This window comes from Lampris incognitus, chromosome 2 (assembly GCF_029633865.1).
Source record: "Lampris incognitus isolate fLamInc1 chromosome 2, fLamInc1.hap2, whole genome shotgun sequence".
NCBI lineage: Eukaryota > Metazoa > Chordata > Actinopteri > Lampriformes > Lampridae > Lampris > Lampris incognitus.
Genome location: NC_079212.1, coordinates 123,758,394 through 123,772,135, shown reverse-complemented (window position 1 = coordinate 123,772,135; position 13,742 = coordinate 123,758,394). Strand labels below are relative to the sequence as shown.

Below are 13,742 nucleotides of genomic sequence, written 5' to 3'. Positions count from 1 at the left end.
TGTACCTAATAAAGTGGCCAGTGAGTGTATACATATACATATACGCACACCATTTCAACTTAATTTTTATGGGAGAAAAAAAAACTGCGACTGGGAAAGGATGGACATTAACCAAACCAAGATTTTTGTATGGAAGCAGGAATCCATGTTAGCCCTAATTAGATACAAACAGAAGCTGCTGAGTTACTCTACAACTTGTAAAGAGCCAAACCACAAGTACGGCTGAAAAAGATGAAAGCCCCTAAGTAATATTTTTGACAAGAAGTGTGTCAGCCCTGTGATGGCCTGGCGGCCTGTCCAGGGTGTCTCCCCGGCTGCCACATAATGACTGCTGGGATAGGCTCCAGTGTCCCCGTGACCCTGACAGCAGGATAAGCGGTTTGGATAATGGATGGATATATAAAAATGTATTTAGACAAGACCAGGAGTTGCCTAGTAACAGACAGACTGAAATTAGTGCAAAGTGGTTGCATGACAGTGTCGAGGGTGTGTATTATAGTTGAGACTTCCATGCAGACCGCCCAGATGGGACTGCTGGCTAAGAAATTGTTTAGTAAAGCAATATGCCACTGAAAGCAACAACAGCTTAAATTGTTCCACAATGAATCAGATGAACAGAAAGGTGAAGCTATTTTCATCAGTTTTGGCAGTACAAGACAGGGATTTGTATTGGTGATAATAATGCTGCAATACAGCTCAATTTTTTTTTTCATATGATATGCTACCAAACATGAAACACTACAAAAGAGCTCAAAGTTCAGACTTCTCTCTCACCTTGCCCCAAAATACTGAAACAAACTCTCGTCTTTCATCTGAGTTACCGACCTGTTTACTTTCTTCAAGAAAAGCCACCCCACCCCCAAAAAACCCCAAAAACAACCCCTTCATTTTCCAAGCCATTCCTTAACCCAAAGGTGGTCTCTATGCATGACTCTTATTGATTTGTGGCCTTGCCCAGCTCACTTGTAATTTGATTCCCTGACTACTATTGCTGGCTTCTTCTACTTATTGCACACTTTTGCAACCTGCACCTGACATGCACGTTTGGCCATGTCTGCGATATAGATATGTGGCACTGTCTAGCCAGCTACTTTGTAATTCGAGTCTCCTATCTCTCACTATTAATGAATTTAGGCACACTTACACTAAGTGCTCTTGACATGATGACATGCACTCTTGGCTATAAAAGGATTACTATTAAATGCTCAATGCTGCCTCTAGGTGACACACAAATTCATCTGCTCATTGTTAACTCTGTAAGCTGCTTTGGATAAAGTTGTTTGCTAAATGAAAAAAATTTTTTTTTCATGCATACAGGACAGGAAGCTGTTGCTTTTATAGTAATTTTTTTCTAAGCCATATGGAAGATGGTAGCATTGAGCCAAGAAATGCTTATTTATGATGGATGTGGATTCCTGTGTTAATGCTAATAATGCTAATAATGAAATATTGTGCATTTGTATGTTTCTTGTCAGGCGGAATGGAGAGAGGAGGTGAGGCACCATTTTGAAAAGATCAAGTCTGAGGGTACGTGCCTCCACAGGCTGGATGAGGAGCTGATCAGAAGACGCCGAGAAGAACTCAGGTTAGGAATCCTGCTATGGGAACAGGGACATGTGTTCAAAGGGGGAAGGATTTGTTGAAAAAACAGGTAGGGGATATGAAATTAAAGGATAGGTTCATTTTTTGAACTCAAACCATTAAAATGTTGTCAGGCATCATTTAGAAATAAAAGGAATAGGCAGGGGGCGTCCGGGTCGTGTGGTGGTCTATTCCGTTGCCTACCAACATGGGGATCACTGGTTCGAATCACCGTGTTACCTCCGGCTTGGTCGGGCATCCCTACAGAAACAATTGGCCGTGTCTGCGGTTGGGAAGCCGGATTTGGGTATGTGTCCTGGTCGCTGCACTAGCGCCTCCTCTGGTTGGTTGGAGTGCCTGTTCAGGGGGGAGGGGGAACTGAGGAGACTAGCGTGAACCTCCCACGTGCTACATCCTCCAGCTGAAACTCCTCACTGTCAGGTGAAAAGAAGCGGCTGGCGACTCCACATGTCTTGGAGGAGGCATGTGGTAGTCTGCAGCCCTCCCTAGATTGGCAGAGGGGGTGGAGCAGTGACTGGGATGGCTCAGAAGAGTGGGGTAATTGGCCAAGTACAATTGGGGAGAAAAAGGGGGGGAATCCAAAAAACAAAAAAAGGAATAGGAAGCGCCTTGCATTCAAGAGTGGTGTATCGTTTCAAACCAAGATGTGTGCAAAGTAAAGAAAGGCACAAAGAATTTAAAGGAATGAGGAAGAAGCCACTGTAAGGACAGTACAGTCAGATGTATATTCATTTATTTCATGTTTATTCATTATATGCTTTGAATAGGAGTGATGCCAAACTATACTGTGAGCTTCTTGTTTTCCGAAAGGAGATGTGTTGTGGTTTTTGAAGGTTAAAACATTTGCCCCTTTGGACTGCGTTGAAGTTCAGCAAGAAGATTCAGCAAAATAAGTTTTCAGTAGTGAAGCGATCAGTGAACTGTTTTTCTGTATAATTATTAATGATGCCTGACAATGTTTTAATAAGGTCTGGGTTCAAAAAAGTGGATCTATTCTTTAAAATGATACCAACACTGGCAATGGCGATTGAGAGCCATGTTTAGAAAAGTTGGGAATTGGTAAAGAAGATGGAGTAATGCATGGTTAATGTTTATTGATGCATACAGCCTTCTTCACATAGAGGCATTTCACATACTATTTAACACCGCTATGACTTCTTTTCATTATTACTGCTACTACTACTGCCACTACTACATGTAAAGACCAATTAAAAACAATGCAGGCTTTGAGTATCTGTGTTTCTCTTGTTCTTTTGCCACAGACACGCTCTTGACATCCGAGAACACTATGAGAGAAAGTTGGAGAGGGCCAACAATCTCTACATGGAGCTCAATGTGGTCATGCTACAGCTGGAACTCAAAGAGAAAGAGCTGCTCAAGTATGTATAATTACATTGACACGGACTTTATCATTAATAACTTTAAAGCAAAGTGTACCATTCGGGAAAACAAAGAAACCATGGATAATGTATTTCAGTCCAGGCTAATGCGTGCCAGCCAGATGTTGAATAGGGGCTAATGGGAATGTAGTTGGCCAAAATTGATCAGTAATGGGCATCCGGGTAGCGTGGTGGTCTATTCCGTTGCCTACCAACACGGGGATCACTGGTTCAAATGCCCGTGTTGTCTCCAGCTTGGTTAGGCGTCCCTACAGAAACGGTTAGCCTTGTCTGCAGGTGGGAAGCCGGAGGTGGGTATGTGTCCTGGTTACTGCACTAGCGCTTCCTCTGGTCGGTCGGGGTGCCTTTTCGGGGGGGCAGGGGAACTGAGGGGAATAGCCTGATCTTCCCACGTGCTACGTCCCCCTGGCAAAACTCCTCACTGTCAGGTGAGAAGAAGCGGTTGGGGACTTCACATGTATCGGAGGAGGCATGTGGTAGTCTGCAGCCCTCCCCGGACTGGCAGAGGGGGTGGCGCAGTGACTGGGATGACTCGGAAGAGTGGGGTAATAGGTCGGATACAATTGGGGAGAAAAAGGGAGAAAAAAAAATCACTAATTTCTACCCTTAAATACAATGGTTATTTAATGTGACATATCTACCTAAGTAACTTGAGCTAAATGAGAAAGAGTCACCCATAAAAGATTTCAAGACAAACCAAATCACAGCTTATTAAAATTCGTATGTACATAAATAATTTACTCATTAAAATACAAAACTTATGTTCTGCTACCTGCTCCGTCTTCACTGACAGTCACCAAACATTATCTTGATACATATACATACATACATACATACACACACACATATATATATATATATATATATATATATACACTACCGTTCAAAAGTTTGGGATCACCCAAACAATTTTGTGTTTTCCATGAAAAGTCACACTTATTCACCACCATATGTTGTGAAATGAATAGAAAATAGAGTCAAGACATTGACAAGGTTAGAAATAATGATTTGTATTTGAAATAAGATTTTCTTTACATCAAACTTTGCTTTCGTCAAAGAATCCTCCATTTGCAGCAATTACAGCATTGCAGACCTTTGGCATTCTAGCTGTTAATTTGTTGAGGTAATCTGGAGAAATTGCACCCCACGCTTCCAGAAGCAGCTCCCACAAGTTGGATTGGTTGGATGGGCACTTCTTGCGTACCATACGGTCAAGCTGCTCCCACAACAGCTCAATGGGGTTCAGATCTGGTGACTGCGCTGGCCACTCCATTACCGATAGAATACCAGCTGCCTGCTTCTGCTCTAAATAGTTCTTGCACAATTTGGAGGTGTGTTTAGGGTCATTGTCCTGTTGTAGGATGAAATTGGCTCCAATCAAGCGCTGTCCACTGGGTATGGCATGGCGTTGCAAAATGGAGTGATAGCCTTCCTTATTCAGAATCCCTTTTACCCTGTACAAATCTCCCACCTTACCAGCACCAAAGCAACCCCAGACCATCACATTACCTCCACCATGCTTAACAGATGGCGTCAGGCATTCTTCCAGCATCTTTTCATTTGTTCTGCGTCTCACAAACGTTCTTCTTTGTGATCCAAACACCTCAAACTTGGATTCATCCGTCCACAACACTTTTTTCCAGTCTTCCTCTGTCCAATGTCTGTGTTCTTTTGCCCATCTTAATCTTTTTCTTTTATTGGTCAGTCTCAGATATGGCTTTTTCTTTGCCACTCTGCCCTGAAGCCCAGAATCCCGCAGCCGCCTCTTCACTGTAGATGTTGACACTGGTGTTTTGCGGGTACTATTTAATGAAGATGCCAGTTGGGGACCTGTGAGGCGTCTGTTTCTCAAACTAGAGACTCTAATGTACTTATCTTCTTGCTCAGTTGTGCAACGCGGCCTCCCACTTCTTTTTCTACTCTGGTTAGAGCCTGTTTGTGCTGTCCTCTGAAGGGAGTAGTACACACCGGTGTAGGAAATCTTCAATTTCTTAGCAATTTCTCGCATGGAATAGCCTTCATTTCTAAGAACAAGAATAGACTGTCGAGTTTCAGATGAAAGTTCTCTTTTTCTGGCCATTTTGAGCGTTTAATTGACCCCACAAATGTGATGCTCCAGAAACTCAATCTGCTCAAAGGAAGGTCCGTTTTGTAGCTTCTGTAACGAGCTAAACTGTTTTCAGATGTGTGAACATGATTGCACAAGGGTTTTCTAATCATCAATTAGCCTTCTGAGCCAATGAGCAAACACATTGTACCATTAGAACACTGGAGTGACAGTTGCTTGAAATGGGCCTCTATACACCTATGTAGATATTGCACCAAAAACCAGACATTTGCAGCTAGAATAGTCATTTACCACATTAGCAATGTATAGAGTGTATTTCTTTAAAGTTAAGACTAGTTTAAAGTTATCTTCATTGAAAAGTACAGTGCTTTTCCTTCAAAAATATGGACATTTCAATGTGATCCCAAACTTTTGAACGGTAGTGTATATATATATACACTACCGTTCAAAAGTTTGGGATCACCCAAACAATTTCGTGTTTTCCATGAAAAGTCACACTTATTCACCACCATATGTTGTGAAATGAATAGAAAATAGAGTCAAGACATTGACAAGGTTAGAAATAATGATTTGTATTTGAAATAAGATTTTTTTTACATCAAACTTTGCTTTCGTCAAAGAACCCTCCATTTGCAGCAATTACAGCATTGCAGACCTTTGGCATTCTAGCTGTTAATTTGTTGAGGTAATCTGGAGAAATTGTACCCCACGCTTCCAGAAGCAGCTCCCACAAGTTGGATTGGTTGGATGGGCACTTCTTTGAGCAGATTGAGTTTCTGGAGCATCACATTTGTGGGGTCAATTAAACGCTCAAAATGGCCAGAAAAAGAGAACTTTCATCTGAAACTCGACAGTCTATTCTTGTTCTTAGAAATGAAGGCTATTCCATGCGAGAAATTGCTAAGAAATTGAAGATTTCCTACACCGGTGTGTACTACTCCCTTCAGAGGACAGCACAAACAGGCTCTAACCAGAGTAGAAAAAGAAGTGGGAGGCCGCGTTGCACAACTGAGCAAGAAGATAAGTACATTAGAGTCTCTAGTTTGAGAAACAGACGCCTCACAGGTCCCCAACTGGCATCTTCATTAAATAGTACCTGTTAGAGCCTGTTTGTGCTGTCCTCTGAAGGGAGTAGTACACACCGGTGTAGGAAATCTTCAATTTCTTAGCAATTTCTCGCATGGAATCGGCTTCATTTCTAAGAACAAGAATAGACTGTCGAGTTTCAGATGAAAGTTCTCTTTTTCTGGCCATTTTGAGCGTTTAATTGACCCCAAAAATGTGATGCTCCAGAAACTCAATCTGCTCAAAGAAGTGCCCATCCAACCAATCCAACTTGTGGGAGCTGCTTCTGGAAGCGTGGGGTGCAATTTCTCCAGATTACCTCAACAAATTAACAGCTAGAATGCCAAAGGTCTGCAATGCTGTAATTGCTGCAAATGGAGGATTCTTTGACGAAAGCAAAGTTTGATGTAAAAAAAATCTTATTTCAAATACAAATCATTATTTCTAACCTTGTCAATGTCTTGACTCTATTTTCTATTCATTTCACAACATATGGTGGTGAATAAGTGTGACTTTTCATGGAAAACACGAAATTGTTTGGGTGATCCCAAACTTTTGAACGGTAGTGTATATTTGTTAAAAGAAACACTCAGCGGTAGGGAAAGCGCTCAACAAATAAGGAGCAAAATAATCCAGTGCGTCAAGTAAATTCTTTATGACAGTACAAGCCTGTTTCATGCCATAAGCAATCATCAGCTGTCAATTAAGCTCTACAGCTGATGATATATATATATATATATATATATATATATATATATATATATATATATATATATGACAGCTGATGATTGCTTATGGCATGAAACAGGCTTGTAGTGTCTCATAAAGAATTTACTTGAATCACTGGATATATATAAAAAGGAAAAAGGATGGGATTGCATAATGATGCATAATATGTTTTAGTGTCTGCAATAGTTGTCCATTGTATTCGGTCACAGAAGACCATTGTGGACATCAAAGTGCACTATAGCTTAATATCCATAGCTATATCATCTATCTTAAGATCTGTTAATATCCATTAAATGTGTAGTGCCTTTTATTTAAACCTCAGGAGGGAGCAGTCACTGGATAAGAAGTACCCAGGCTGCTTCAACAAACACCATGGCTCCAGACAGGGAGGCTCTGCCAACTCAATGGAGAAACTCATGAAGAAACGCAACGTACCTCAGAAGCTGCCCTCACACACTAAAAGGTAAGAAGACTACGTGGAAGGGATGTACTCCAAACTGTTGTCAAGTTGTGACTGTATGTTATCTGTGTAAATAAGGACATTTCAAACCAAATTCACAAGGTCATAGTTGAAGTGTTGGTGACGTGATGGCTTAGTGGAGAGCATGATTGTCAAGGATTTGATCCTGGCTCTTGTGTATTGAGTTTGCGTGATTGTGTGATTGCATGTTTTCTTCACAGTACTCTGGTTTTCTCCAATTGTCCAAAGATATGCATGTTTGGTTGTTATGGGGTTCTGTGATGGATAGGCAACCTTTCAAGGGTGTTTCCCTGTCTTTCACCCAATGCCTGCTAGTGTGCAAGCACCCCCCTAAATTAGGTTAAGCAGGCTAGCAAATGAATGAAAAGAGACTGCATATAATTCAGGTAGTATATTTTTTCCCACTAGAGTCAGTCAAAGACAAAGTATCTTTATTGTCCCTTACAGGGAAATTAGTCACACTTTATACATAAATTATATTTTCGATTGTTAGTATTAACACTTACCTATCACCCTGTCTATTCTTACCCACTTGCATATTGGACATTTAAATACACAATATTAGATATTCCTGTGTATTTACTACTTTTAATTGTTGTGCTCATGTCCTTTTGTCCTTATATTGAGCATTCCATCAAGACATATACCTATTTTGTGCAAACTAACTTGGCTGTCATTAACTTGGATTTTAAGCCATAAGTTTTATTAAAGATACTATTCTTATTTCACTATCCTCTGTTTTAAATGTTCCTTTATATTAAGTACATATAGAAAATTAACAAAGTAATGAATAGAAGAAAATATGAAGCATATAATCCAGGAAGTAGTTACTCATGTTCTATAGCTTTTTAAAAAAAAAAATTTTTACACAAGCTTTTCTCCTCTTATTCCCCTCTCCTTGGTTTTAAATATTTATCCTGTTCATATTCTCTCCAGGCCTGACTTGCTAAGGTCAGAGGTCATCCTGCCCAGGCTGGACTCATCTGTCACACAGGTAACTATCCCCAACAAGGGCTCCACTTCGCCGGGCCGCTCCCGCCGAGGGAAACCCCGCTACCGCAAAGCCGGCAAGGGGAGCACAGGGGATTTGGCCCAGCTGAAAGCCACCCTCTCCTCTTCCTTAGCCCTGGTCAACACCACCTCATCAGTCCCGAGCAGCAAGCAGTGCCTGGACCCCAGTGCTGCCCTCAGGGGCCTCCAGCATGACCTCCTGCTGAAGAAGATGTCCTCCTCCAGCCCTGATCTCATCTCCACTACCCTTGAAGCCGAGGGCCGGAGGAAGGGACAGGCTGGGTCGGGGCTGGACAGAGGGGGGAGTCAGAGTGCCTCGGCCGGGCTGGGGGGAAGTGGGAGAGGAGGAACGGATGGTCAGCCAGAGGAAGATGTGCCGGAGGCGGTTGGGGGGACCGATGACCTCGCAGAGACCCCTCCCCGCAGTAACACGCCAAGCGAAGACGCTGCATCGATCCCATTTTCTAGTAGCCCCGACTCGCCCTGTGGGAGGGGTGCTGCTGCAGGAAGGGTAGCAGTGCTGGGGAATCCCCATTTGCCCCAGGATGGTGAGGAGAAGGAGGACAGGACGGGGATTGTGCGCTCTCCCAGAAGTCAACGCCTCACTCCCTCTGCGCTGCTCTACAGGGCAGCCGTTACACGAAGTCAGGTGAGATTTTGACTCCAGTGAGGTTGTCCCTGTTCTGAGTTTGATCCAGTTTCACAAATAAAGATTTGCTCATCTTAAAAGTATACCATGATGAGCACAATGTTGAAAAGATTGGATGCTCTCCCCCACAGAGACGTGGAGTGTCATCAGAGGAGGAGGAAGGAGAAGTGGACAGTGAAGTGGAGTTGCCAAGGCGACGGTAAGACCTGTTAAACACACCAAGCATATACCAGAGCAGTGCATCCGTCTAAAGCCCTGATCTGTACCATACTTCAATGTCATCTTAATTTACTTTGCAGAAACTCCATGGGATTATTGCATATACATGAGGGGCATCCATTTTTTTAAGTTGAGCCAATTTATGAGACAGGGCAGTGAAAATGGAGGACAAAGAGAGGATGGGAAGACATAAGTCCTGAATTGGACTCAAATGCTCAAACATAGCACCATGATAAGGCCTGGCTGAACCACAAGGTTGCTCCAAAATGTTGAATAAAACCTCTTTCACTCTGAAGCAACGACCTGGGAAAAACCCATGTTTGCTGTTGGTGTAAATGGGTCAACATGGGTCATCCGACCTGGGTACGCGACCCCGGCCATGACCAGAGTTTTATGTGAGTCCAACACGGCTCTGCTTTGGTACGATGGAACCTCGCTAGTTTTGATCAGATGTACACTAGTATGATGTAAGTGTTGCATTATCCAAAAGTTCCAGTGAGCTAGCATGCTGTTGCATTGAGCTTTCATAAGGTGACTGAATAAGTAAAAGTCAAGGATTGCCTGACCAAACACCAGATTGTCTGTACTGTTGGCCATGTTGAATCTCCACTGTAAACAAAAACACTGAAATGTACACTTTTAATGACATTGAAACACGACTACCCTAACTAGCAGTGACTGGTATGGAACTTAAGAAGGAAAGAAAAGAAAGCCACTTTATTTTGTCATTGTATAGTTACAATGAAATTTGTTCTCTGCATTTAACCCACCCTATTGTGTAGGAACAGTGGGGAGCTGCAGCACCCGGGGACCAACTCCAGTTCTTCTTTCCATTGCCTTGGTCAGGGGCACAGACACTATTAACCCTAACATGCATGTCTTTTTGATGTTGGGAGGAAAGGGGAGCACCCAGGGGAAACCCATGCAGACACAGGCAGAACAAGCAAACTCCACACAGAAAGGACCTGGGATGGCCTGGGGTTCAAACCCCAGACCTTCTTGCTGTGAGGCAACAGTGCTAACCACTGGGTGCTAAGACATAGGTCTTATGCAAACAGTGATGACTCAGGATTTCCCTGTGACCATAGTCTGGTATGAATGGTCAAAACGCAGGTTGAACCTGTTTTCGGTTGCCGGTGATATATACGGGCAACTAAAAACACAGGTTTTATGTGTGAAAGGGGCTTAAGTTTATTTGAATTAGTGTGTTAGTTATTCAATTTATTCAAGTTCATTTGTTCTAATATAATTATTTTTAAAAAAATATATATATATCATTGTTTGCCCCTCTGCTGTCCACAGGCGCCCAGTCAGTATGACAAAGTGCCAGTCCCTGTCCACCTTCAGCTCGGAGAACCTCTCCATCTCTGATGGTGACGAGGGCAACACGACAGACCACTCCCACAGCGGCACGCCTGATGTGGTCAGCACCAACACAGATGAGCGCCTGGACGACAAGAGTGACGATCTGCTGTCTCAGGGCTCAGAGATCCCCCCAGACCCGGCAGACCCAGCCCAGCTAGGCTCCGATGGGCTTTCTGAGAAGGAGGCCGCTGTGCAACACGTCAAGACCCAGCTCACCTCGGATCGCAACAGTTACGAGGTAGGATAATGCAGATTAGAGAGAAAGAGATGACAATGTTTTGGCATGACAAATAGACATGGATATTGCACATCAAATTTAACTGCAGAGAATTCAGGTAAAGCTGACGATTGTATAAATCATACTCTTGATATTTTAATATTAATATTCATTAATAGTCTTGCCCCAAAACATCATAAGCAGTGTGAACAAAAAAAAGCATTTAAGAGGTTTAAAATGTCATTATTAATCTTCAAACTCAAAATAAAATCCAGCATTATAGATGTGGTTTATGACATTTATGTCCTATCAGGTTACCTTAACTCAAATGACCATCTCTCTCAGGTTTTGTTCTTCTCTTATCGAATGTGCCTTCCCTGTTCATCAACTGTGGACCTGCCACCTACAGGCCACTTCTATTATTAAACATCATAGAAAATAGGCAAAGATAAACCTATTACATGAGCTCCTACAATCAACCCCTTAATTGCTAACTGGTGTAAGCAAGGCATTTCCTCCATTGAAAACATAAATTGAGCCAAATTATTACCACCAGAAGCCTCTCCTAGCGGTACATATAACATAATTCGGACATTATTTGGGACATTAGTGGGATTTTGATGTTGTGAGGAAATGTGTAAGAAATCAGATGGTATACTTTAACATAGATAAATCACAGATGTAGATAGATAACGCATTTCTGTGCTGTACACCCAGGGCCTGTACGACGACTCGGACTGCGACAGCACAGAGCTGGACCACTCGGGCAGCGCAGAACCCAGCCGACCCACGAACTGGTGAAAGGACCTGGCCAAACCTCAACACAAGAAGCCACAGCTTTCAGCCATCAAGCCACGGATTCAACATGTTTATTTCCTTTTCAGAGACATTGAAGAGTCTGTCTTTCATTATGCAGGGATACTACATACAGACAGGAGACAAGTAATAATGGCTGAGGTCCAAAAGGAAAAGGAGAATCTTCATTAGGAACCAAGTCCAACAAATTGAGATCCTAATGAGAAAAATAAGCATTTTGCAAATATGAATGCATTCGGTGTCTGTTGAACTTAAGTGGGGAGTGTATTCATACTGAGTGGAACAGCCCACTGTTGAACTCTTTTCCCTTCTTTACCACCAAATCTAAGATCAATTCCTCAACCTCCCTCCTTCCAGATTTGCAAAAATACACCAACTTGACACACCTCACTGACAGGGGCCTCCAAGTCCAAACCCTCCCCTCGCCTCCAAATAAGGATTCCTAATGTTATCCGTAAATGTCACCTGTGATCTTCCAAACTAGTTTGTATTGGGTTTTTTTTTCCAACATTGTGGAAATGTGTTTCATTATATATCACATTATAGCTGTATTTTTGTAAAATGTCCTCTTCACTAGATCACATTAATGGAAGTCCATTAAGACTTCTGGAATGTTCCGTTCAGCTGTCAATCATTTCCAGGATGGCCCCTAACGTTGCTGTTTGCACTTAATTTAATATTTTAATAATTTCAGTGATCGTTTTGTTGTACTGCATTTCCTCCAAAAGCATTATGCACTGAAGTCTAATTTATTAACAGTTTACAATGAATTCATTTGATAGTATTAGTGATTTTAAAAAAAGTTTACATTTATTTCTTCTTTTGCATTGTTTACAGTTTACATTTTTTTAAGTTTGAATCAGGGAATATGTTGTCATTTTTTTACAATTTGGTTTTTAATATCGATGTAAATATCTGTGTATGGAACAAATTTTTTAAAATCCAAGACTATAATTTGATGGTGCTGTTATTAAATAGATGGCGCTACCGATTTGAACCTCTAGGAAAGCTTATGGTACTAGAATTTAGATGCTGTTCACATATAGGTTAAAAAAAAAAGTAAAAGAGGCGTGGTTCATGTGACCAATGAAAAGACAATATTTCTGCACTCTTAATTTATATTGAGGATAACGAGAACGCCGTCTGCTTTTGTTCAGGACAGGCTTGCTTTGTTGGTATTGCGGTGTTAATTGTATAGTAAGGCAATACCAGTTTGAAAACCTCACCTATGTGCATCTTGGGGATGTACATAAGACAGAAAAAAAGCATGCTTGTAAAAAAAAAAAAAGAAAAGAAAAAAGTGTAGCCTTTTGTGTACTTTGGACCATCGTCACGGTTTGTGACTTCATCGAAGTGATAATATAAGCTCCATCCAGAGGAAAAATCCAACAAATAAAGTGCAGATTTCTGAGTTCGGTTAGTTAACGTCAGCAAACTTGAAGGCATATGAATGAAGGGGACAGCAAACTCAATACAAATATCAGTAAGAAGATAAATTGAGTTGCCTTTTTAACCTTGGCCTAGGAATCTCAAAGGTATGTCAACACTTAGCTTCACTCAGGTCGATTCGGACAAAAACAAAAATTAAAACAAAAATGTTTTGGAGGAATTCCGACCTGGGGCGCCATTTGTTTAAAAAAAAAAATGGCCCCGCTCAAAATCTATTGACGGACCACAAATTTGAGATGCATAACCCAACATATATGCAGGAGCTACAGTTACACCTGGCTGCTATCAGAATTGAAATCATGTTTAAGGCGAGGGTAAAAATTTGCCCTTTGGTAAGATTATCAGTGTTGGCCTGTTGAGAGACTGGAGAGATTTCCAGGCCAGGTCTCACATACCCAAGGTTCCGCATGACGAGACACTTTCAAATATTATTGAAGGCAGGGGCGTCCGGGTGGTGTGGCAGTCTATTTCGTTGCCTACCAACACACGGATCGGTAGTTCAAATCCCTGTGTTACCTCAGGCTTGAGTCGGGCGTCCCTACAAACACAATTGGCCGTGTCTCCGGGTTGGAAGTCAGATGTGGGTATGTGTCCTGGTCGCTGCACTAGCACCTCCTCTGGTCGGTTGGGCGCCTGTTTCGGGGCGGGGGACTGGGGGGAAATAGTGTGAT

General features: G+C 42.1%; 1 protein-coding gene across 1 annotated transcript in view; it reads left to right on the top strand.

Moving 5' to 3' along the window:
* The window catches only part of LOC130107970 (mitogen-activated protein kinase kinase kinase 12-like), a 30,299-nt gene extending 18,623 nt beyond the window's left edge, over positions 1 to 11,676 (top strand). Inside the window, 7 exon segments of the mRNA XM_056274792.1 lie at positions 1,476 to 1,585; positions 2,865 to 2,981; positions 7,187 to 7,327; positions 8,282 to 9,005; positions 9,137 to 9,204; positions 10,527 to 10,827; positions 11,524 to 11,676. Of these exon segments, the coding sequence (XP_056130767.1) occupies positions 1,476 to 1,585; positions 2,865 to 2,981; positions 7,187 to 7,327; positions 8,282 to 9,005; positions 9,137 to 9,204; positions 10,527 to 10,827; positions 11,524 to 11,607 (1,545 nt within the window). The 3' untranslated portion in view covers positions 11,608 to 11,676.
* The last annotated feature ends 2,066 nt before the right edge of the window (positions 11,677 to 13,742 follow it).